We start from the raw sequence: 25072 nt of genomic DNA, 5'->3' as shown, positions 1-25072 counted from the left end.
CCCTACAGCAGCGGAAGCAGTTATTTTTATGCAGGCAAGACTTAGTGACAATCTCCCACAGAGATGTCAGATCAGCTGTGACTACAATGAGCCGCTAAGCAGTAATTAGTGGACTGTCATCCCAAGTTGCATCAATACATAAACAGAAATGTGGTCAGTCTGGGACAGTTTGAGGGCAAAAAGCAGTATTCTGCGGGCAGCATTACCTCAGGAGAGTCCAAACAATGAGGTCACATGTTGTGTTGGAGCTTTTTAACTCCTTCAAAATAATGGCCAATGGGGTAGGAGGGACACTTTCACTAACTGCCCCTCACGGAGAAGCTACAGGCTGTTACACACACGTGTACAAAGGCTATCACTCTGTATGCAGGGAGCATTTCATTTACTATGAACCTGTGCCAGCAACACTTTGCAGAGTTTAATGGTGTTTGAGTTTTCCTGTGTCCCTGAATAGCTTCCCAGCACAGGGCCATCAAGGCCCTCCTCCTTCTAATTCAGCTAGTTCACACACGTTAGCTCCCCTGTCCAGCTCCTGATTTTACTCCACCAGTGCACAGACACATTTAAATGAAGGTCCACACACTCCCTCCAGCCAAACACCACAATGTTGTCTCACCCCAGGCTTTATCTAATCTGTTTCCTCTCTGGTCTTTGTCATGATGTATCCTTCTATCATCATACCATCCACAGTCATTTATCAGCTATGAGCTGCTGATGTCAAAAAGATCACATTTTGCGGTGACATAATCCAACTGTACAGCATGTCTTTTACCGCTGCTTCTGTCGTCTTTCCTCTCAGGTCCACGTGGTCCACCAGGACTCCCAGGAGAGAAGGGTCTGCTGGGGCCGCCCGGTCCACCAGGGCCCCCAGGCCCTCCTGCGCCAGCAAGTGCCCACATCCCAGAACCAGATCACAGTAAGACCCCAAACTAAACAAACAAATTCTGACCCGCACAGCAAATGATAACAAACATTTTTTAAATTTTGATGACATGAAAGAATAAGCCATGAATTCTGTTTAGCACAATAAAATCTCCTTGAGTCACATGTACACTATCCTCCCTGTTGAGCTGAGTACAATATAATCACATTTATGTGACACCGTGGGTTTTCAGACATGTGGTTAATGTAATTCAACATGATCCGCATGAAATGGAAGGGAAACTGTTGAAAATATAAGAAGCACACTGACGTTACAAAATAAACTAATTTTGCTTTAGCCCTAGATGGAACTGACATCAGTAAAATGAATCAATCAATATAAATTTTTTACTCCACACATAGACTATATTTTACACACAACTGAACCTTAAACAACAAAGTATTGTGCAAATTACTTGAAATTAGTAAGATGTATAAGTGAGTAACAAGAGGAAAAAAACAAAACAATTCAGATAAAGTACAAACACATAGACAGCAGCAGATATTTTTTTCAGGAGTAAGTTAATGTTTATTTAGGGCTGTGGATGCTAATGCTGATGTTACGGACAGTATAACATTGTTTATCTAGCTTTTAGGATTCTGTTCAGAAATAATGTAATGTAAGTAATAGTAATAGTAACTCTTGGGTTAAAATGCGAAAGCTGTACATTGAGCAACTCCGCCACTGTTTTCATGCGCTTTTAATTTTTAATAGGTGATAAGTTCAGTAATTGAAACTGAGTTTTTTAAAGTTTTGTAAAAGAATTGTGGCAACAACAGGGCTTTGAAAATACTAGCAGAGTCTGGAGTTCAAGATACAATGACTTGCTTTGACAACCTGTAGTTGCTTAATAGAAATCAGGAAAACTTCTCCATCAATGGATTCACAAAACAGTTACTGTGAATAAATCCAACACATGAATGTTCACCTCAAAACACATCAAAACACATAACTTCATAACACATTACTCTCAACACTGCTTATAAGTATTTTTTTTATGTTATGCTTTGATGTTATTTAATGACGCCCTCAAACAGAGATAAAGAATGGGCTATAGAAATTTGCTTTTTAAAAGTGCTTTACACAATAGGATTGTTGTTCCACCAAACGTTTAATCATTTCATACTTCCCATGCTGTCTTTATTGAATTCATTCTACATGAACTATTCAGAGTCGCGGCTCCCGCTTGTAACACAGAAGTCTTTATAAAATCAGCACATTTCACCTCATTTCATTTTTTTGTGATTTTTTTTATTCTTACTGTATATTATAATTATAATTTTCAGCCTATGTTTATCAAATATAAATTCTCTCCAAACTAAACACCCAAATAATGACAAAATAATACTGAATAAAGTACTTTACCACCTTCTACTCGACCAAAGTGTTCTCCCTGCAAGTCAAAACATGTATATCAACCCTGTGTCAAAGGAAAGTCACAAATTCACTTTCAGCATTCGTTCTCAGACAATGTGACGCAAGGTTTTACAGACTATATTTTCTAAACCTATATTCAAGTGCTTTCAGCTGCAAAAAAAAACCCTCCATAGAATTAGAAACAGACAGGATGACGTTAATCCTTCACTACTGCTTGCTTCTTTTTGTCCATCAGCCAAGTAGAACAGATTCAAAGCGTGTAAAATGGAGGGAGAGACAATGAGATCGACACAGGCTTCACATGCTGGGATGAAAACCTGTCCACCACTGATGTCACTCAACAACTTCCAGATGTAGGCCGCTCAGAGGGCTGGGGATGGGTGGGGGGTGGGTGGGTGGGGTGATTCGTGAGAGACAGATGGGGGCCCACACCGGCTCCTTCAAGGTCAGTGCATGGGCGGGATTTAGACGTGAATCCAGTGGTTAAACAAAGTATTCAGCGCGCAAATTTGTAAGCTCCAGGCTCCTGTGAGGAGAAAATCTGTGGGAACGGTGAAGTTGCTATGACAATTTGTGAGACTGGGGGCCATTTCTTTCACATCAAAGTAACAGTAGGGAACACTGGGGTTCTGTGCGGCGCTTCCTTTAGAAAACATAGGGTTATTTAGCTTTTACGTCTGCATCAGGATGTTGGAATTCCCGTCTGCAGAGAGGTTTCTCGAACCAACAGCCAGAACCTGAAGTAGTGAGAAGAAGTGTGTAGGAGTATGATTTCAGAGTTTGTCAGTGCTCCCGCACAGTTTCATGTCATGTTGAGCTTCACATCTCAGTTTGTGCAGAATAGGAAATGAAAAGAGTGTCTGGAGATAGAGTCAGACACAGAGGGAGCTGCCCTGGTTTGGATGTCACCTCAGGTCCTGATCTGTTCACGGTGTGCAATGATCTGGCAGCTGGAGGACGTTCCTGGATGTTAGCCCTTTTCCCCCTCCTCCTTCCCTTCCTCCTCCTCTCTCCTGAAGCCTCATGCTGCGATTGGATCTGTGTTTCCTGTCAGTTTACAATGACCCAATGACCGTGCACTTCCTCCATCATTCACACGTTCACCACCCTCTACTGCAATAAACATTTGGTCGTATATGTCCACTCATTAGTGCAGTTCATTTCAGTTTTTGTTCAGTATTACGCATTGTTGACTGAATATCAAACTCTGATCCACAGCTGAGAGAACTTTAGTATTCAGTGGAGTGTAAATGTCCTGAGGTCAGTGTTTAGTCATTCAGGTAGGGCTGTTTGTTGGAAATCACTGCCCTCTAGAGGAAACAGTAAGTTGCCATATTAAATCTTTATTGCCTTGAGTTTAGAGTTCACAGTGGTGTAGTCTTTGGCATTCTTGCCTCACAGGAGTAAGAGTCCCGGTTCAATTCTGTGTTTAAAAGCCTTACTGTGTGGAGTGTCCATGTTCACACTGTGCTTGGAGTTTCTCCAGGTACTGTGGTATCCTCCCATAGTCAAAAGACATGCCTTTGCCCTTAATTAACTGGCTCCAACTCAGCCACTGACTACAGGCGTTCAGCTTGAGCAACCCTATTACTTAAAGTTAGATAACGGTGAGTAAATGGCCTTAGGCAGGCTCACAAATGTATGTACTAACCTGCTTTTCCAGGAGCCTCGAGCAAAGAGTAGAGAAGTCAAAAATAAAAACCAAATAAGGCTTCTTTCGGTGTTTATTCGTGTACATTTTGTCTGTATACTCGCTCAGTTGGGAAAGCATTGGCTTCTCAAGTGGTACACCAACAACTCTGGCCTCAACCATTAAATTCACTACAATTCAATTAGTGAACACAAAATCCAACACAGTCATCGCACGGCACTTTTACAGAGAAAAGCCCAAGAATTCCACATGAGGTTACAGTGAAAAAGAAAAACTCCCTTTTGAGGAAGAAACCTGAAGAACCAGGCTCAGAGATGGAGACCCTGCTGTTCTGGTTTAGGTTAGAGGATAGAAAGACAGACAAAGGACAGAGATAGGAGCAACAACCATCAAACAGATTGTCATAGCAAACAGATAAATCTACAGTCATAAATCCACTCACTGCAGACGTGATGGGGGCAGGAGCTTTAGACCACAAACTTCCAGACCAGGATCACAGGACGAGAGAGGGAGAGAGTGTCTCAACATGTTCCTGACCTCAGAGACATCATGCTGGTGAAAGAAAGCAGTCCTGCACACTTATTTAATGTGGGAGTCCTGGTCAAAAGTAACTCCCACCATCAGGTTCTTCAGCATTTATAAATGCAATGGTCGCACACTTTGAATATGATTTGATTTGATGAAAAAGCACAATGCTTGTTATAAATCTGGCTTATCTTCTGCAGGTATTGAGAAAAGTAGTTTCTGAATCCAATTAAGCACACACTATGTTTCTCCTCAGGTCGTGGAAAAGACCCCTTCTTCAGCAACACTTTCCATGACTCACGAGGGTTGCCTGTTCCAGGACCTCAGGGTCCTCCAGGGCCCATCGGTAAGCACTTACCAGTTAGTTTATCTCCATTTGCTCAAAACAAGCCTGCTGTGGTGGAAAACAACTATCATTAATAGGATATACATTGATTCACAAGTTTACAAGTAAAACTCACTAAAACCGCAGTGTCAATCATGCTACTCAGCAGTAATACATATTTCTGTCAACTTTCTCGGGCAGATGTCAATCAAAATCTAATTTCACTTTAACCAGAAGTTTGTATAGCCAGCTTTGATAGATGTGTGTGAAGAAATGCTAACTTTAACCACTTCATCAAGCGTAAACGCCCTTCACAGCTGAGTAAACATACTGAACCTTAAATCACAAACAACTCCAGGTACTTTCCATGTTACATGTCTGCTCAGCAGGCAAAACTAATATGTGTCTTTTTATCAATAACGTAGGTCCCCCTGGTCCTAAGGGCCCATTAGGACCGCCCGGCCCACCAGGACAGAATGTAAGCTTGCTCACAGCTTGGCAGTGCAGTGCTGAGCACCTGCTGAGTTAACCGCAGTCAGAGGTGATGCTGCATAAATCTGTATTTTTCATTTTTAAACTCAGGGGAATTCTGGAGCTCCTGGGACACAGGGTCCCATAGGACCAAAAGGAGAGCGAGGGGAGAGAGTGAGTACGCAGCTTTATTTATTTGTTCTGCAGAGACAGAGCTCTCATCATTTCTGAACATATGACAGAGTTACGCAACAGACAGATGCTCATGTTCAGCTCCAAGCCAATGTAAAGGAGAAAGAAAAAGAATGCACACTTGATGAGACCTATAAAATACAATTGATTGCCATAAAGTCGGGGTCAGGGGTCACTTAAAATCTTATTTGGTCACAAATGGGCCAAACAAGTACAATTACAAAGCAGTCAACAAATACCAACAACTCTTCAGTTTTCCTTCACTTGAAGTTCATGTTCACATTTGATGCTCTTTTTACAAATGATATTGGTTGTTCTCATGAACGCATTCCAAGTAGCATCAAAAAATTCACAACTTAATTTGATACATTTTCCATCATGTGAAAATTAAAGGCAAAAGGAGCGTGTGCCCATTTCAAGTCTTCAGCCACGAGTGAAGCATCATGGGAATAACTGTACAGTTTGAAGGCACGCTGCAGATATAACTGACCAAAGATATCAAAGTACAGTATTGCGGAAAATTGCAAGCAAAAACATTTTTGATACCAATAATATTCAGTTTATTTCAACACCATAATTAATCATAAATACCCACATTTGTACAGAATACTCAATCTGGACGCAATTAGGTTTTAACATAGTTTGTTAAACACTGATGACTATTATAATAAAATTACGATATTCTGATGGCACATTTCATTCTCTTTATTGAGAATATCACAAATAGTATTTATTAATTGTTATTTTCAGAAGGAATGACTCGGACAGGCCTTTCACTGTAAAGCTTCACCCATATTATGAACCCGGTGTGTTAGGTGGATCTGAGGGACCACGTTGGCAAATGCACACCTACAAAAAAAGGAAAATGGTGTTTTGTGTGAATATTTGGATTTTAAATACTTTAAGAATGGTGTCATGATAAATTTTGAGTAGCAAGAATGAGTATAGTTGTGTTAACGGTAAAATTCTATAAGAATTTGTTCAAATAATAGAAAAGTCGGAAAAGTCTTCGAGTCAATGTTAACAACCCTTCTCGTAACATTTTCTTTATATTTTCTTTTAATATTTAGCTCAAATAAAGTCGTCCATTCATCTTTTCTCGATACAATCAAAAAACTGTCTTGAGTTTCTCCTCAGATTAATGAGCAGAAAAAACTTCTTGGACACAGGATTTTAACTAACTCACCTTCATTGTTAGCTCTGAAGTGATGAAGTCTTTTTGTCTCTGCTGCATCGCTCATCTCTGCTCAGACCGTTGCTGCTATTTACTAAAACCAGTGCGACACCTGGTGGACAGATTGGGGACATTGAAAAATTGAATGTTAGGAGATTGGTTTTGTACACACATTAATGCACACACAGATCCTCCTTTTGATACTATATTAGGGTAAGGAGTTTAACACCCTTGCTATTACACCTTTGTAACACCCAGGTTGTTATTTTTACACTTTACAGGCCACCTGGTTGACCCCACTGACCTACATTGAGACACTATTCAGTGGGAATAAGTTGGATTCTGCTGTTCACTATAGAGCTGAAGAAAGATCAGCCCAATTCAAGACATTTTATGCAACAAGATTGCTGCACATGGTCCCCTCCTACCTCCCACAAACGGTCAAATCAAAAACCAAACCTTTAATTAAAAGGCAATCGGCAGTGCTACTTTGCACACAGTCTCGTCCTCAGAACTACTTTATAGGTGACGAAGATAGAAAATAAGGATTAAGATTGTTTATTCCCTTATAAACAAAACACAGTCGTCTGGTTGAGTTCTTAAAAAAGTGGTACGTCTGTCAGATAGTTGTGGGACGAGATGGACTTTGTAGAAGTTAACATGTTTAGTGTTTGTTTGAACACTATCAGCGTTACATTGTTAGCCTGTCCCCCGTTTATTAACCGTATCAAACGTATTGTTGCATAGATACTAGAACAGTATTGCATGTATAAAATTACAGCTGGAGAGTACTTTGATATTTTCTAAGTTTTTCTTCGTCCAACGACTTTCTGCTCTGGTTTCCCAGGGTCCATTAGGTTACCCAGGAGAGAGGGGCTTCAGAGGCGAGTCGGTAAGCCACATCCATCCCTGCTGTCTTTAGCACCATTGCCTCAGACCATGAATGTATAAAGCAGTGGGAATCAACGCGCCACAGCTGATTATATTACTGTAAACTACATTCACCAGCAGCTTCACAAGCCACACCGAGCAGTAATATGGCAATCACAGTGGGAGGGAGCCCTGTAAACTGCCATGCAGCTTTTGAAAATGTTAATGAAGTCAAAATTTCTGTTGTCATTGTTTCCTCTCAGGGAGCACCAGGTCCCAAAGGAGAGCCAGGAGAGAAGGGTTTACCGGTAAGAACGTAGTGGCTGGAAATGTTTTTCTTTTCTTTTCTTTTTTTTTACTTATCAGCACATTGATTAACATGTAAGTTCCCAAATCACCAAGAATGAGTTAGCTGAGCAGCTGGTTTTCATTCACAATCCCCGGACAGATAATTGAAAAGTGATGAGGACATGCTGTCAGTTTAAAAAGGTTTAGAAGAATCCTTTGTTGAGAATTGAATGTTGTTTTTGTCTGTCTAACCCGTACTTTTCTTTTACAACTTTCTCATTTCACAAGAACAATCTCAATGTAAGACATTTTTATTAATGTCATGTTCATGTTCAGTTTGTAATGCAATAAATTACGTTAGCGTGTAAAATCAAGTCTTAACTTTGCTCATCCTCTCAAATGATATCTTTACAGTCTCCGTGTTTATGATTGTGATTTGTCCCAAAATGATCTATCGCATCTCTTTCTCTCCCAAGTCCATATTCTCCCACCTTTTAATAATCATAAAATATATGTTTGATATTGTTGTTTATGTCTGTTTGAGTATATTTGATGTGTCTGACTTTTGTGTGTTAACGTGTTTTTTGTCGGTCCTCGGGGTGTGCTCAGGACTGCTGTCCTCTTGACCCTAAAGCTGTCTGACTCCCTCTGCAAGCTACTGTCCCCATGGCTACCTCTCACAGTCACTGTTCACCATCTGATTTTGGCATATACACATAAAAAGAGAGTGGCCCTGTGCACTTCAGCTGATTGAGTAAAAACAGATCTTAATTCTGCATAAATTCTTTGAAAAGTAAACCTCTTCCTTCAACCTGAGATTGGCTCACATATCCACTTAATGGTTTTGGATTCAAACACAAAGACAATATGTGAAATGTGTATGCCAAATCACTTCATATATTCATCATTGGCGGGTCCTGTTGGGTTTGGAGGTGTTGTGCTCTGATGTGAGTGGAGTGGATACAGCTATCCTCTGTTTCTCCCACAATGCAACGTTGCATGATTTCTACTGACACCACGTTAACTTTCTTTTTCTGTCGACTAATACAAAACACCAACTTACAAATGAAATCACACAGAAAATCAAGCTGAAAGGAGGCAAAGCCGGTCTAAAAATACTGACGTTTAATTTAGGTCCCAATACTGTGAGCGTTGCGTCAGTCACTATGTGAGGCTGGAATGACCACACGTCAAGATTAAGGTTCTAAAGTTCACCGACATGATTGCATCAGTTTTCGTGGCATGTCAAAATATTTCACTAAAAGCTGAATCAGAGATTCACAAGTCGATGAGTTTAAGTCTGTGGGAATCAGAAAAGTGTATAAAAAAACTTTGGCCATCATTTCAGTCTGAACTGAAGTGATGGACCAGCCAGCTCACAAACTGACACCGTCAACCAAACACTTACTGTAACTTTGCCTTTTTTCTGTAAATGCGAAGTATGTCTTTGTTTTGTCTCATTAATCAAATTCATGGCAGAACCCCCCCCCCCCCCCCCCCCCCCCACCCGTTCTCCGCATGCCTTTTATAATAGTGATGCTTTCCACTGTCTCTGACTTACTTGTCTTAGTCGGCCACTTTTATTGTTCATGACTTTTGAAAATCATTGCCTCCTTCTTTAACCTAAGGGAAATCAAGTATGAAAATAAATCTACCCTGGCAACTGTTACATGACATTCAGTAGCTTATGTGACCACAGTGTTAAGGATGAACACTGTGGAGCTGAGTAAAACTTGCCTGGCTGAACTGTCCAACCAAAACAATGTGGATGGCATGATGCAGTCTAGTTCATGGGAAAGCGTAATGGAGAGTTGTCACCAGTATGAGGCTGGTTTGTAATGTGCATGCTGATGTTGCCCAGCTCAGCATGGCAGAGATCTCATGTAGCTGCATGTTCAGAGAATGAGGGAGATCCAGAGAAGTGCAGGATGATGTCTTACAGTGCTGGGCAGATATGTGGACTGTTTTAACCTTCTAACTGCTGAACTGTATTGAGAACAAACAAACAAACAAACAAACAAAAAAAAAAAGACTTGCATCTTGGCGAGCAGTTCTCTGGCTTGTGCTCCTTACCTTGACGGCTGTATCTATCTTCACAGGGGGACGGAATACATCAGATCAGAGAGGCGCTGAAGATCTTAGCCGAGAGGGTTTTAATCCTTGAGACTATGATCGGTATTCATGGTGAGTAGGAGGCCTGAGGCAGGGTCAGCTTTAGGCAGCGGTCAAAGGTCTTCCACTGTACTGCACTGCTGAAGCAGGGAGTGGGAACAGTCGCGAGCAGCCCCAGGACTCGGGCTGGTGCTTCCACACCCTCACACAGTCCCTCCTGTCACTGCTCTATAGGACATTAGCTTGCAGATGTTCCACGACTTGCAGGCAGATCTCGAGCTTCTGGCTCGCAGGGTGACACTGCTGGAGGCTATCATCTGGCCAGGTAACGCTGAGACATCCGCACTCGCCTTTCTGCCGGCCCTCACTCACCTCCTTGACAAGATTTAGTGCCAGAATTTCTGATAACCACTTGTTACTGAACTACTAAATTATGTTTTTAGCCACTGAAAAGCTTAGGAATGCATACCTTTTGTATAAACATAAACAAGATATTCAAATTATTTTTTCTCCTATTATTTTTTGTTGAGATCTTCCAATGATGTCGGTGTTCATAGCTATACAGTTTTTGCAGACACACTTTCAACAGTTTTGCTTATATTTTTGTATTTGTGCATTTTGTTGTGCCCTCCTCACCGATGGAAAGTGGTGGTGCTACGATGTAACAGATAATAAGACAAATATCCAAGTATTAAGTAGAATGTAGCAACATTTTAATCAAAGATCAGATGATTGTTTGCTTGCTGATGTTTCCAAAACTGTTTAAATCTGTCCTGTCTTTAGTCCCAAGGAAGCAGATTACTGTTGTTCTGCATGTTAAACTTTTTTTTTTTTTTTTTTAATTTCACTGTTATTTGGTCACTTGTCTGATGCAAAACCAACCAACAATACATTTCAACATAGCATTTTGGACAAGTTTTACATTATTTGAAGGTACAATATGTAACGTTTTAAGTTCAAAACATTGTGGGAAAGTAGATCATCAAACGACCCCAGAAAAGGGCAGCTTCTTATCGTGCTGCAGAGATCTTTATAGAAATCAAGCTGACCAATTTAAAGCAAACTTTCAAAGCTCTCAGGGCTCAGACTGAGAATAAAACAAACACCACAGTGAGCCTCCACTTCTATTCAAAATACAAGAATGGATCTTCTTAAATCCTACATATTGTACCTTTAAAGGACGTTAGTTTAGCGCATAATTCTGTAATGATTATATATAGAAAATAAATTTAGAGAGGAAATATCCACAACAATCTTGACCTATGAAATGTGACAATTTTTGCTTTTTTTTCTCTTTATTAGATACCACTCTGTAGGTTTTGGGATGTTGGTTGTAAATAAGATTTTAAAGATATGATGGGTGGAGGGAAATCTGACCAATGATTTAAATTTTTTGTATTTTTTATGAATGAGTCACATCACAGCAGAGAACAAATAGAGCATTTTATTGATACCAAAAGTAATTAATGCAGTTCCTCCACAGAGGTACCCAAAGTAAAAACCTAGTGGTGTTAGCTGCAGGTTATGAGTATATTTGCATCAGGACTACAGAGTGCACATGTCCACACACACTGGTGGACAGGGAGGCCCCGTTCAAACTGCTGTCTTTCTTCAACAGAGCCTGATCTAGGGTCTGGGGATGGACCGTTTGGCACTGCCTCCCCTAGTTTCTACAGAGATAAGCGAGCAGGTGCAATTCCACATCGACTTGCTTCTCCTCTGTCCTCCGACACCAAGGTTCGAGAGAAGTAGCCCCTCCTCCCCCGCTCGGCTTGAGGATCACTGGCTGGGTTGACTCCCCCCTCCTTTAGGTCTCATCAGCACTCAACAGATTTAGACCATGTTTGAAACCTGCTCTGGCCTTTACCGGTCAGATTCAGGGAGGGTGACACCTCAGGGAAACTCCACTGATGCTCCATGGGGAACCTGAGAACTAGTTTGACCCCCTCATCTGCCTCCCCACTGCCATAAACATTTACTTTTACACAAACGCTCCCTGCTGCCCCCTCTGTGTTTCAGTTTCTTGAAGCCTCATGTTAAAGAGTTTTATGTTTGAGGAAAAGAAAAGAATACTCTCTGGTGCTCTTCCTAAAGCCCTGTGCAGTACTGGACATTAAGGGTCATCCAGAATAATCGATTGAAGTCGACATCCGATGTGAGAGTTGAGACTGGATTTAAGTTTGTATTGCTTTTACAATTTAACTGCAATCTAAAGAGAGTCCATTATTTAAGAAATATTGAGCATGTACAGTTTTCAGGGCACGATTACACAGACCTCTCCTTCTAATATTCATTTTGTTATACTTCTATCATTTTGTTTAACTTGATGTAATGTAGTGCACTAAAAAAAAAAAATGAAGTCATCTCTACTCTAACGGAGGTTTGTGTTGGCAACGGTGATTTGTAGTTTCTGGTGTGAGTGCCCCCCACCTTACTATATGTACTGATAAAGTGATGTTATGAAGCGTAAAAAGGCATTTTCATAGTAAATTCATGCAAATAACATTTGAATTTGAAGTTTGCTACAAATCAGAGGGAACATAAAAATGTACTAGAATTAAAATGAATCCTATGTGTCTATTTGAAAACCTTTAACACACACACACGCGCACACACGCGCACACACACACACGGGAAATAAAAAAATGATAATGGACAAGGAACTTGAACATATTTTTACCACTGTTGTGTTGGTAAACATGGACTTCTTAAACTATCCTGATGAAAATACATGTTTTTGTAATCGTATATCGAACTTATTGTGAAACTATTTAAAATGACGAACTGTACGTTTGTTTTTGTTTGTTTTTATGTATGCTGTTGTGTAACCATTTCATATTTTGAACTTTTTTTCTTGCAAACGTGTTACTATGTCAAGATAGTCCTGTCTAGATGAATACTGTAATAAAAATCCTGCTCATTGTTGTGTTTTTTGAACATGTGGACTGTTTTCATTTGTGGTGCAGCAGAACTCTTCCGACTTTTCCATGACAACATATATTAAGTTCTCAAAAATGATCTTCATAGTTGTGGAAAAAGTAAAAACACACAGCTTTCCATTCCCTTCTTTTTAACAGGATACTTGTTCATCACAATACTGGGTAACCCTCATGCTGCCTGTTTTCATCCACCCACCTGCTATTCTGCTTTATCCAACTCAGAGTTGTGGGGTGCTGGAGCCGATCTCAGCTGATTATTGGTGAAGTCAGCATGCAGCGTGTGCCTTGAACTAATCACTAGTCAGACACAGGGCAACACAAAGAGCCTCAATCACGTCTACAGACAAAGTAGTACCTCAATTTACCTTCAAATGCATGGTTTTCACCAAACATGCACATAAAGAAGTGCAAATTCCACACAGAAAGGCTCCCAAATCCAAATTTGAACCAGAACCTGAAGCAGTACCGAACACTTTCCCTGTGAGGTCAGATCACTATGTACAGCATTGATGTTTTCATTTGTAATCAAGTAATACACATTCAGACCCTTTACAATAAATAAATTCCGCCCACCCTCAAATGTAAATCTACAGAAACGTGCCCAAAACAAAACTGGAAAAGAACAGCATAGATTATCAAAGTACTTAATAACCCACAGGGAAAATACTGGAGCTCAGCAAAACCCAAGCATTGCATGTATTCAGCTCACTGCATAAACACAATCACAGGAGCCTCAGGCCAGGACTGTGGGCACATTCAGTTACTTAATGGTGGGATGTGGCTCTTTCCCTTTGACACCACCACGGCCTGCTCTCCAACGCTGTCATCGATAAGCAGCGAGATAGCGCCGTCTAGCTGCTTGGATGCTGCAAGAGCCACAACAGCTTTCTCTGTGGGGAAGCCCATCTTCTCCAGCTGCTGGAGTCTAAGGGGAATGCATTACTCTTTCAGTGAACTGAAGAATACGGCTTCAAAACACAGATACATTTGAGAATTACATAAAGATCTTTCACAAATAACTTTACACTAACCGAAGAGAGGAAACTGATGATTTGGGCACCTCCACTTTAGCATCAGGGTCATCGGGGATGCCTTGTAATGAAGCAAGTATTCCTGCCCTCAACATCTGCTCCTCCAGCACATCTGCTTCTGACAGCGCAGGAGATGCTTCCATTAACCAGGCAGGCACAGGTTCAATCCATGACTGGTTGTTCAGTGCAGAGCGGTCATCGCTTATTGTGGAAGTTGCTGCCTGCTCTGCAGGCAGTGTTGGAGAAAATGATCTAGATCTATGACAACAAATGAAGTTAAAATGGATTAATCTGCTACAGTTTATGCATTCAGGCAATGTATGTAAGCATTCAACAGATGTTATGACATGAATTCCACCTTTGTGAGGTAGCATAGGTGGGCAATCTGAACTTGGCTGAAGTGGAAATATACACCCAGTCAGGAATGAGATCGAAGACTCTGGCCTCTTCAAACTCCTGTAGCATCCCAATTAAAGGCTGACGATCTGCAGGGATCATTAAGTTTCATCAAAAACATTTTGTGATGACAGCAATCTTTTATTCCAGCGTGACTGATATCTGGCAAGTTATTAAAAGTATTAGAAATAAATTGTCTGTACCCAGTTCAGTTTTTGTCATTTTACCAACAAGGACTGAGATATAAGAAAGTGAATGGCATGATCCCTCTAATGTACTCATCGCCGGAGTTTGTGAAATCTCTGCTACTGTTTAGCTTTGTGTGGTGGAAATGAATAGAAATATGAATGATTGATTTGGAGATTGAGTCATCTTATAGAGTGAACAATCAAAACCTCTGGGTTTTGATTGTTCACTTTGATTGACAAGGACCATATCAACAGAGAGAAAAGGAATAACCTAATAAAATGTATTTCAGCCCCATGGTTAAGTGGGCTGTGTTTTTATATATACATAATAGAAAAAGATACAGTTATGTCCGATGCAGATGGCACAGAAGTGGAGGAGGGCAGGTGTCCCAGGAAGTAGCAGCAGGCCGATCAGCAGAAGGAGCCAGGGGAGACACCAGACTGGCAGACACCTTAGGAGCCTCTTCTGTGTCACCTGTCGACACTGCGCAGTGAACAGGGCCAGCTTGACCGCAGAGTAACCACAGATCCTGCTGGCCTCACCGCTGCCCACAAAGAGGACGAGGGTGTAAAGACATGGCAGGGCAGCTACTGTTAGGATGGACAATGCCAGGAAGGCCACTGTACCCCAGCGACGCTCTTGACATGGTCCGAACAGCAGCAAGAGGGACACACTGACCAGTAGAGAGAGGGAATCATCATGACTGAGAGAATAGAAAAATAAATCTGAGAATGAGAAAAAAAAAAAAGTTAATCTATTTTAGCAAATGACCGAAATAACATGTTTGGAAAAATTTGAACTGGGAGATTACCTTTGAACCTCGGGAAGTTTCCCCCTGGCCCTAAGCTGAGACTTCCCTGGACGCTCCCAGAATACATCAGCAGTATAAGTGATATCAGGAACGATGTTCCCAGACAGAATCCAGGACGGTCGGATCCAAACCAACACCACACTGACAACAGACGAGCCTGCATCTTCATGATCAGCGGGACTTCACTACTCACGGGTCCTTCTGGTCAGCATTCTGGTAAATAAATACCCACTGGTGCTCACATCAAGAGCAGTGTTTACTGTAACCAAAAGGTTACCGATAAACACAGAACACTGTTTACACTGCTCCAATGAGACTGGGAGCTCAAGTCCAGTATAACATGGACTCGCTTTAATCCACTGAATTAATACGCATCATAAGGTACACGATGTAAACGACTTTCTATAGTTGTCACATTCTTAAAAAGTAATTCAAGGTTAATTCTTACAAGAAAGATCCAGCTTGCAAAGGTAAACACTACTGACAGAAGGAAGAACTTCCGCAAGTTTTCTTCTACGTGTTTAAATCCCAACGTCTAGTTATATACCAGCGCCCCCATGTGGACACCTTTATAATTAACAATCTGTACGTCTCACATTGTTTACATCGTTTTTTTCGAGAGAAATACTATTTAACAGTAAGCCTAATGTGCTGATACTAATCTCTGATAGAGGCTCATGTTTCTTCACTCCTCTTGAGTTGCAATCTACAAGTTGTGCCTTGTTGAATAAACAAACACTTCCAGGTGAATTTGTGTTTTTGTCTCTTTTGATCATGTTTTCACTCTTCATTAAAGTAAAAAAAGAAAGATGTACTCTATCGTTTATCATTTTTATGTAAACACCACAACATAGTTTCCTCTACATTTTAATGGAGAATCATAAAGAAGAAGGTTTAGCAGAAAATTAGACATAATTTTGTGAAAAGGGGGGTGTTATTAATCTTGTGCCACTTGTCAAATGTATGGTTTTAAGACGTGAAAACCAAAACTTACAGTCAATTTTTAAAGCAAAACTTTGGTTTATTTTACATTCCAGTTATTTTATTCTAAAATGGTGAAATTTATGGGATCCATCTTGTGCCACAAGTGATTGTAATTCTTTAACTCTCAATCTGAATGGTCTAATTTGAAATTTAATCTATTGGTTTGAATGTGTATCAAATTATAGTCCAAACTGTATTTCATTCAATTGAAAAATGCTGCTCTAATTAATTCTCACGTTTCAGTTTCATTCTTTTCATTCAAATTCAGTTTTCGGATTCAATGTTTTGTTCCACACATCCGGGACCTGGCAAGTAGACTTTAGTCCTCTCGTTCAAACAGGTTTCGGACTTTATCGCGAGATTTCGTGAGTATACCCGGGAGAAGTGCTCGCTGCCTCGCACTCTCGTCGTCCAGTCGTCTTTGCAGGCAGGCTAAAATGGCGTCAGCTTCGGGTGAGTGGCCGAGAGATTATTGATTATATACTGATTATTAAATATATCCCGTTGTATGGTTTGGCTATTACATATTTAAATGCGCCATTAATGCTTTACTTGCAGTTCGGCGTTGCGAAACCGAGGAAATATTGTCGACCGTTAAGCTAGCTCGCGCCGGGCACAAGGCCTGCTACATCCAGCTCCTCCATTTATTTCGGATTTTTTTCCCGCCTGGTTTTTCGTGCTCGATGCATTTTACTTTCACCAGCTGCATATCGGTGTTATTTGTTACTGTGTGAGGTAGTACCACGTCGAAACGTGGCTCGGAGCAGTGTGTAAGCTGAAAGAACGGTGTTAGAGGCCGCGACGTTGAATGGCGACCTAAAGACGGGCCCGAGTAGCGTGCTGGCGCGCCTTCATTGTTCAGCTTTTAACTCCCACTTTCTGACTCCTTCAACAGATTACAGCTCCTACAGCCAGAGTGGCGCTCAGCAGGGGTAAGATTCTCCAGTTTGCTTCCACCGGAGATTTGTGCAGAAGTCTGCCTGCAGCTAAAGAGTTAATGACCTCGTTAGATCAAGTAGTGTTTGAATAAGGGAGAACAGAGCTCACTATCCTGTCATGGTCATAAATCATAAAAAACACATACCCGCCTGGACTTAAAAGTAGCTCATGTTAATGTGTATACTTTCTGGTGTCTTGCAATATTGATAGATTTTCTATGAAATTGGGCTAATGTAAAAGTGCTATTGTGAATGAACTTTATTGATGCATAGACTTCAACTTCATAAAACAAATTTTTACATCCAAAAGCATAGAAACAAATAGACATTGGACAAGCTCTATAATTTTGCTTTAGGATTAAATTTCAATTATGATGGAAAATATTATGGTTCTGTTATGAAGAATACGTTTGTTTTTTTAAATACTGAACTAGTAATGTTTTCTTTTAACCTCGTGAGCCGTCTTTACACAGGTAGATTTTTACCTTTTTAGTCTTCGATAGTAATTCTTTGAAGATTGAACAGAAGTCTGTATACTTGTAAATATTTCTTTACGCCAAGCCCTGATCACTGGAAACTTTAGGGAGCTGAGTAACAACGCATTTAATATAAGCACCTAAATTAACCATTGATTGTATGTTTTCAAGTGATTGTACATTTTCTGATTGTGAAATTATTTATCTTCCAGGTATGCCTCCTATGCTGCCCAGCCATCACAAAGCTATGGACAGTCAGCACAGGTAAAGGTGAACATAACTTAGTTATAATTTATTGGGGATTACCATGGACTGTATTGGTTATTATCTTTTTGCCACTGTTGATTTTTTCCACTGTAAGTGAAAATCGGTGCTTATGAAACTGAGATATAAGGGAATTAAGTTGATAGAGTTGTCCTGGTGATATAAGCGGCTTGTAACTAAAGTTTAGTGAATACAAGTAAGCTCGTCGCTGTTTCTGTTTTTATGTCACAATGCATAGGTTTGCTAGACTTAAACCATGTTCTTCTCCTTCAGCAAAGCTATGGCCAACAGAATTATGGATCATATGCCCAGCCTGCTGCAGCTGAGAGCACCTACTCTCAGACCACACCTGCAGCTGGGGGCTACACACAACAGCAGCAGCAGTATGGATCTTCATATGGCCAACAGGCATCAGGTCAGTGGTTAAAAACGGAAGCCATGCTTCTTTAACTTGACATTTCGTTCAGGATTACAGTGAGACAAGTTTTCACTTTACGGAGTCTTTGATTTTAGAATGTTCTCTTGCCTATTGATCGTCTGTACATTATTGCAGGTGTGCTTGAGATATTCAGATTTAATCAATGCTTTGTTTTTTCTTTCTTTAGCAGCTGGCTATCCTGCAGCACAGTCTTCAACTCATAGCTACTCACAGTCAGCCCAAGGATATGGTGCCAGTGGTTATGACAGTACTCCTGCTGCTGCTGCCCCAGCTGCCTCCCAGTCTTACGGCTCCCAGCCAGGATATACTGCCCAGTCTGCCTACCCGGGCTACGGTCAGCAGGCTGCTCCTACCGCACCTCAGAGGTTTGTACACTTTATCAATATGAAACAGGGCATTTATTGTGAGTATGGCTATTGGTTTTATTTATACTCTGCCTGTCTTTGTCTCTTTAGTTACAATGCCAACAGCCAGCCAGCAAGTTACAACCAAAATAACTACCCCCAACCGGCAGCATATGGTCAGCAGCAGCCTGGATACCAGGGACAGCAGGCGGGCTACAACCAGCAGCCGGGCTACCAGCAGCAGAGCCAACAGCAACAGCAAGCTCCTCCTGCTTACCCTCCTCAGACCACTGGCTCTTATGGCCAGGCTCAATCCAGTCAGTACAACCAGCAAGGTGGACCACCCAGCTACAACCAGTCTAGTCATTATAGTGAGCTCAACTTTGTATCTAAATTCTGTTTCAGTCTTCGATACTCAGTTGAGTTTCATGTTTCTTTAAACAAACTAGTGAACAAGTGTCTTCTGACTCTTCTAGGTAACTACAGACAGGATGGCCAGGGTGGAGGTTCTAGTTACCCTGGCTCTGAGTCTTCAAGGTACCCAGGGTCAGGGGACAGCAGAGGCTCTGGCAGGGATGGCTTTGACCGAGGGGGGATGATGCACCGTGGACGCGGAGGCATGGGGCGTGGCGGCATGGGGTAAGTGTCTTTCTTTAACACCCAATTTCACAATTACTTTTTACTTGCAGGTGCAGTTGCCATTTGGGGCAGGACTGAGACAAGTCTGATCAGAAATGGTTATTATTTGCCGTAATGTATCAGCGGTTATTCAATTCATTCTCTTGTGTCACAAGAATATCCTGATGTTCGTGGCAGCCATAACTTGTCACATATGAACATCTGTTTTGTGCATAATATTTCAATACAAATCCAAGCAGAAGGCCTTCTTATCGAGTCTCTCTCAATCCTGCCTCTTGTGGCCAAAGGTAAGTAAAATGTTTATTTATCAATGTTTTTTAATCAAACCTGTGCATAAGCATTTAAGTTGAACAACTCGTATCTAGAACCCTATCATTATGGATAATTGAAAATAAAACATCAAAGTTTAGACAGTTGAGAAGCTGCAGATTTTATACTTTGTCAGGATTTGCAAAAGAATTGTACTTTAAAATCACCTTATCTTTGCAATATCAATACTTTCAGTAGATTCTCTTTAATGGTCAGATGCTGTGTCACTATCAGTCAAACATCGATCAGGTCAGTTTCTTTCACTGCGGTGGATAATTCTCTTTAGGGTTTCACAGGGATAATTGACCATAAACTTGCAAGTAGAATATGAAGCTTTTTCATGCTGGGAGTTTTTACAAAAAAGGTTTTTTATAAGAGCATACTTCACATTGGTATTTTGATAAAATTCTAATTAACCTCATGCGGTACATTGATTTCACATGTCTATGTGTAGTACAATGGGTCAATATTTTTTCCTCTTACCATTTCAGTGGTGTTCTTGCAGTAAGGTTGGTTTCTGCAGAGCTCGCACTAACGTACTTCTCTGCGTTTGGTTGGTTTGAGGGTTCATACTGTAAAGACACGATGGCACCATTTTAATTGCAACATTTGTTACTGGCAAAACCTCGGTGAAATAATTACTCTTGGGTTTCTGTCATGTTTTTTGGTTGGGGATCCAACATTGGTCTAAAATTATCTGACAATTGTGCTCAAGAATTTCTGAATTTTATCAATGGGTATTTTTCAGGTCACTTTAATCTATCCCCACAAGAATTGATCAATATTAACAACCATTTTCAATGGCAAAGCCAGAATAAGAACAAAGTTGTTTACAATCTCACTTAGATATTCAACATTTTTTCTTTTTTATTTACCAGCAACATTTTGTGGTGTTGCCGTCTTTTAAAAGGCAGATGGACGATGGACAATAACTCTAGTTATGTTGGCATTGAAGACTTGCTAACAATGCATATTAGTGGGTTTTTTTCCTGCAATATTTCAGAAAATCACATGGGGTGGTCTCATAAAATTATTATTTATTTTTTTTCCTTTTGCTTTACAAAAATTTAATCCTATGTAGATTTGACATTAAAACTTTGAGACTTTTATTTACTTATGTTATTTATATTTGGTTGGGTTTTTCTACATGTTTATCCATCACAATCAATTCTTGGCTCCAGTTTTTTGAGATTTTGCTTGATGCATTTACTTTGGTCTATTGATTGAAAAATCTTGTTCAGGGTTCCTTTGAGCATGGCAGCAGTTTTGTTCATGTACGTATAGGTTGAATTTCTTTGGAATTGGTTTAACTGGGTTCCAAATCTCGTTGACCAGCTCAACACTCCTCAGAAGGACTTGAAAGGACGCAAACAAAAAACACATTTTATGATGATCAGAGGTTGTCATTGACATTTGTTTTTGCCTTTTAAAAATCAAAGAACAAGTAAATGCAACGGTTGATCCGCATGATTCATTTCTAATAGATGTCATTGAAGGGACAGAGGTTTAGTTTTTGCAAAATGCATCCCGCTCCACGCGATCTGCTCATGGGTCAGAAATGCCACGTCAGGTCTTTAGCAACAGTAATCTATTCAGGCTTCATGTATACACCTTTTTAACAAGGATAGAATTCTTCATAACAGTTTTGGGGGATTTGGTGCAGCATAAACAAACTCAGGGAAACATTCCTTTGTATGCACTATATAACTTAGTGAACAACTCTGCAGTCGTAGCAAATAGTGGTGAATCAGGAATAAAACCTTAGTCAGCAGTATTATTTCAACCTCAGAAGAAATGTTTTCAGGTAAATTTTAGCTTTGCACAGGTGTGTGTTTGATCTGGAGGGTGTTGGGGGGGCATATGTCATTACTGAAATGTTTGAATTGTTTTTGTGGTTTGGAATACAAATGTTTGATCACTTTCGTTTGAGCACTTTTTAACATGCTTTGTCACATTTATACCGTACAGGTAACAGTGAGAGCCATTTTAAGCCATCTATTCTCTAAAAAGTTTCTGTACTCAGTGCAGAGCGGCCAGCTTAAGCAACAGGAGGAAGCTTAAACAAAGATTCCAAGTCTTCCTTTTTTTCAAGAACTGAGGATGGTGGTTTTTATTAGCATGATGGGTACATGGAAAGATGAATTCTTTATCATTCAGCTTTATTTTGGTAAAACACTGTAAACCCTTTTTGGTATTTGTTTAAAAGAAATGTATAAAACTGTTTTTTCTTTTGTTTTTTTACTCAGTGAATCTTGTCTCCTGCTGATGCTTTTGTGAAATTTCAGATGCATTGTATCCATTTGTACTCTTAATCTTGATGTGACTCCTGTAACTTTCCTAATGTAATCTAGGCGTTGGCTTAGTTCCTGCTACGGCTATGTGTGCCAGCAGTGCATCTGAAATCTTATTTTAAATATGTTTTCAAATAGCTGGGTTTTGTCACAATTTAAACAAGCAGTGAAAAAAATGTTAGGTTTTTCTTTGTTTGTTTGTTTGTTTTGTTTTGTTTTTTAAATGTATCTACTTATGAAAACTGTCACTCACTGTATTGAACTAGCTAAGGAACGACACATAGTTGAACACTTTTCTTCCTTGAGTTAAACTGTGTGTTTCTAGTTTTGGGGAGTTGTTCCAAGTTGCTGTCCGAATAGTTAGAATGTTTTGATTACTCCCTCAATCAAGCCACTTTGATCGAGCCGTGGAAGTGGCTGTAAAAGGGAAATCGCCTTCATATCTCCATTTATTCCCCCATAGCAGCGCTGGAGACAGAGGTGGCTTCAGTAAGCCTGGTGGTAAGTTATTGAGAATTACACTGGTTAGTCCTTTCAAAGCCTTAAAACTTCTTTGAAAAATATATCCTTTGAGTATTGAAGTGTATTACATTGTGGTATGCAAAATTTATCTTACATGAACACATCTGAAAATATTGGGGATTTTCGTTCAATGCCTGAGACCATTTGCTTTGGGTTACTTGGTATAATTCAGTCACTGCTTATGGTTTGAAAGGTTAATGACAAATTTCTGCTTTAATGTGTTTATCGTTGCTTTAAGAAGTCCGAGTGGAATTCAAAGGGTTTTTCTGAGGATTTCTTACTGGTCTTAGAGGCTTTTCAAATGACACAATTATATACCAAAGGGTCTGAGGTTTTCTATTTTCAAATCAAATATTGCTCCAGGGAATTGTGGACCGTATGGTGCCATTTTCAACTTCCCAATATGACCGATGTGTCTATAAAGGAGTGTCTGGATTATCTTCTGTAGTATTCCTCAGGTGTTGCCTCCTGACCTTGAGTTCGATGCACTGACTTGTCTTTGTTTTGTTTCCCCTCTCCCTCAATCGATGGACAACAGGACCAATGAACGATGGCGAGCGTGAAATGGGTGAGAGGAAACTTTCTGAACTAAAAGAACTCATGTTGGCTGGATTTATTTTTTTTTGTTGTTTTTTCTTTTTTTCCTGACTGGTATTTTCTGTTGGCAACTTGTAGGACGCCCTGAAGAGCAGGATGACTCTGAGAACAGCACCATTTACATCACAGGACTGACTGAGAAGGCCAACCTGGAGGAAATGGCAGAGTTCTTTAAGCATGTTGGGCCGATCAGGGTAAGAAGAGCTTTGTAGTCAAAATGGTATTTTGTACGCAAAAGTACAATGTTGTAACAACCTTTTGTTTATTCTCTCGTCATTGAAGATCAACCGTCGACTTGGACAGCCGGCCATCAACATATACACAGACAAGGACTCAGGAAAGCCCAAAGGAGACGCCACTCTGTCCTACGAGGAGCCCATCTGTGCCAAAGCGGCTGTGGAGCACTTTGATGGTTTGTTCTAGACTTTGTATATCAGACATGAACATAAAGCCTAAAGCACCTTTTAAAATTCATACTGCCGCTTTAAATAGTGAGTGGTTATGTCCTGTTTTCAACTTTTCTTGTTTCTCACCGCAGGGAAAGAATTCCAAGGCCGGAGGCTGAAGGTGTCCATGGCACGCCGAAAGCCCATGATGGGTGGAATGAGAGGAGGCATGCCGATGCGAGATGGCATGATGGGACGTGGAGGTAAAGCTTGAGCACTCAGTCTTTTTTTAAAGTTGATTTACAAATAAAGTTTGTAGAGGATTCTGTTCCATACTGAAGCTCTTATCCAGTGTACTTCAGCTGGGAATCAGCTTCAACCACATGATTGACAGGTTTTGTATTTCCCTGTGTAATCAGGTATGATGGGCCGTGGAGGAGAGCGCGGTGGATTTGTCCCTCGCGGTGGCCCCCGTGGAATGGGCAGAGGTGGACCCACAGGAGGAAACATGCAGCAGAGAGCAGGGGACTGGGAGTGCCCTAATCCGTATGTACTTCACAGCATGTTTTCTTGGATGCGAAGTTTCGGTCTCATAGATGTTTTCAACTTGGACTTTTTGTGTTTCCAGGGGTTGTGGCAACCAGAACTTTGCCTGGAGGATGGAGTGTAATCAGTGCAAAGCTCCCAAACCAGAAGGCTTAGGCGGTGGCCCCCCTCCACCTTTTGGAGGGGACAGAGGTAGAGGTGGAATGGGAATGCGTGGCGGCAGAGGCATGGATCGTGGTGGGCCAGCAGGCGCTGGAGGCCCCGGGGGCCCTGGAGGTTTCCGTGGAGGCTGGGGAGGTGATCGCGGTGGATTCAGGGGACGCGGCGGCATGGATCGCGGTGGATTCCGTGGGGCTGGACGTGGTGGACCACCAATGGACCGAATGGGCGGCAGAGGAGGACGAGGAATGGGTCCGCCAGGTGGCAAAATGGACATGAGGTGAGAACAAATGTACTTAATGCATCTTTCATTCTTGCTCATTAAACTTTCAAGTTTCAGTTTGACCCCTAAAGTACAGTTTGATTCTTAACGAGTATTTTTTGCCTTCAGGGACCATCGCCAGGAGCGCAGAGACCGACCTTACTGAAGAACAACTTCTTGATCGTTTCCTGTTGTGGAATTTGATTTTTAGAAGATTTTTTTAATTTATGATTCCATATATTGGTGGTGACACAACTGCTTTCATACAACCTGCGCAGTTACATTACTCATGTTTCTGTTTTTGTATTTTTAGTTTCCCCATGTTTATGCTGAATCTTGTACTGTGCATGTTTTGTCTTTGCTTTTTTTAAAGAATTTTCAGAATAGGTCTGACGTATTGTAAAATGCTTCTTCTTTTTTTTTCCATTTAACTAAATTGTCTCCCTTTTCCCCGATTGACAATTGTATGATGATGATAACCTTGGAAATTAAAATTTTACTGATTTGTGGAGATGTCTTGGAGTTGTGGGTGTTGCAGTTGCAAAAATAAATCACAATACAGAAAGGCCCCAACAAGGGTATTAAAACAATTTCTTTACATTTGTAAGTCACTGTTTTTGTCTGTAGGACCAGTTTTTACAAA

The 25072-nt window shown here is 40.7% G+C and overlaps 3 protein-coding genes across 19 annotated transcripts in view; 2 read left to right on the top strand and 1 right to left on the bottom strand.

The window, feature by feature from the left end:
- The window catches only part of emid1 (EMI domain containing 1), a 60822-nt gene extending 47978 nt beyond the window's left edge, over positions 1-12844 (top strand). The window contains exons 9-16 of one of the 2 annotated variants that reach the window (XM_080467006.1): positions 800-916; positions 4732-4821; positions 5226-5278; positions 5383-5445; positions 7485-7529; positions 7771-7815; positions 10142-10232; positions 11526-12844. In XM_080467006.1, coding sequence (XP_080323132.1) covers positions 800-916; positions 4732-4821; positions 5226-5278; positions 5383-5445; positions 7485-7529; positions 7771-7815; positions 10142-10232; positions 11526-11659 — 638 coding nt within the window. In that variant the 3' untranslated portion in view covers positions 11660-12844. Of the gene's footprint in view, positions 1-799; positions 917-4731; positions 4822-5225; positions 5279-5382; positions 5446-7484; positions 7530-7770; positions 7816-9894; positions 9980-10141; positions 10233-11525 lie in introns of both variants that reach the window. The other variant, XM_080467007.1, reaches the window with a different exon arrangement.
- On the bottom strand, positions 11332-15806 carry rhbdd3 (rhomboid domain containing 3). Of its 2 annotated transcripts, XM_080467009.1 has the most exons (6): positions 15274-15802; positions 15089-15187; positions 14804-15006; positions 14236-14362; positions 13878-14135; positions 11332-13771 (listed from the first exon to the last, which is right to left on the bottom strand). In XM_080467009.1, the coding sequence occupies exons 2-6, from the start codon at positions 15106-15108 to the stop codon at positions 13603-13605; spliced, it is 777 nt and encodes a 258-aa protein (XP_080323135.1). In that variant the 5' UTR covers positions 15109-15187; positions 15274-15802; the 3' UTR covers positions 11332-13602. The 2 variants fall into 2 exon arrangements, with proteins under 2 accessions (XP_080323135.1, XP_080323134.1); XM_080467008.1 differs by having other exon boundaries at positions 11333-13771; positions 14804-15187; positions 15274-15806.
- Positions 15807-16608: 802 nt separating this feature from the next.
- On the top strand, positions 16609-24938 carry ewsr1b (EWS RNA-binding protein 1b). Of its 15 annotated transcripts, none has more exons than XM_080466914.1 (15): positions 16609-16710; positions 17153-17189; positions 17884-17935; positions 18209-18350; positions 18541-18739; positions 18830-19053; positions 19195-19357; positions 22424-22458; positions 23018-23047; positions 23155-23270; positions 23359-23488; positions 23615-23725; positions 23882-24008; positions 24091-24447; positions 24559-24938. In XM_080466914.1, exons 1-15 carry the CDS (start codon positions 16695-16697, stop codon positions 24593-24595), a joined length of 1776 nt encoding a protein of 591 aa, XP_080323040.1. In that variant the 5' UTR covers positions 16609-16694; the 3' UTR covers positions 24596-24938. The 15 variants fall into 15 exon arrangements, with proteins under 15 accessions (XP_080323040.1, XP_080323046.1, XP_080323043.1 ...); XM_080466920.1 differs by having other exon boundaries at positions 16616-16710; positions 18830-19089; positions 22421-22458; XM_080466917.1 differs by having other exon boundaries at positions 16621-16710; positions 18830-19035.
- Positions 24939-25072: the final 134 nt, after the last annotated feature.

This window comes from Lipophrys pholis, assembly GCF_963383615.2.
Source record: "Lipophrys pholis genome assembly, chromosome: 7".
Taxonomy (NCBI): Eukaryota; Metazoa; Chordata; class Actinopteri; order Blenniiformes; family Blenniidae; genus Lipophrys; species Lipophrys pholis.
The sequence above is the reverse complement of the archived record's forward strand: the minus strand, read 5'-3'. Positions and strand labels throughout refer to the sequence as shown.

Bases quoted from the DNA above. Each gene is read 5' to 3' on its own strand.
- rhbdd3 (XM_080467008.1), bottom strand. From the start codon at position 15,442: ATGAAGATGCAGGCTCGTCTGTTGTCAGTGTGGTGTTGGTTTGGATCC. The intron at 14,363-14,803 runs GTATCTTTTTCT...TGATCCCTGCAG, and splicing joins CATCTGCATCGGACATAACT to ATCGTCAGCCTTTAATTGGG. The intron at 13,772-13,877 runs GTTAGTGTAAAG...CATTCCCCTTAG, and splicing joins TCATCAGTTTCCTCTCTTCG to ACTCCAGCAGCTGGAGAAGA.
- ewsr1b (XM_080466911.1), top strand. The intron at 19,358-22,420 runs GTAAGTGTCTTT...ATTCCCCCATAG, and splicing joins ATGGGGCGTGGCGGCATGGG to CAGCGCTGGAGACAGAGGTG. The intron at 22,459-23,017 runs GTAAGTTATTGA...GATGGACAACAG, and splicing joins TGGCTTCAGTAAGCCTGGTG to GACCAATGAACGATGGCGAG.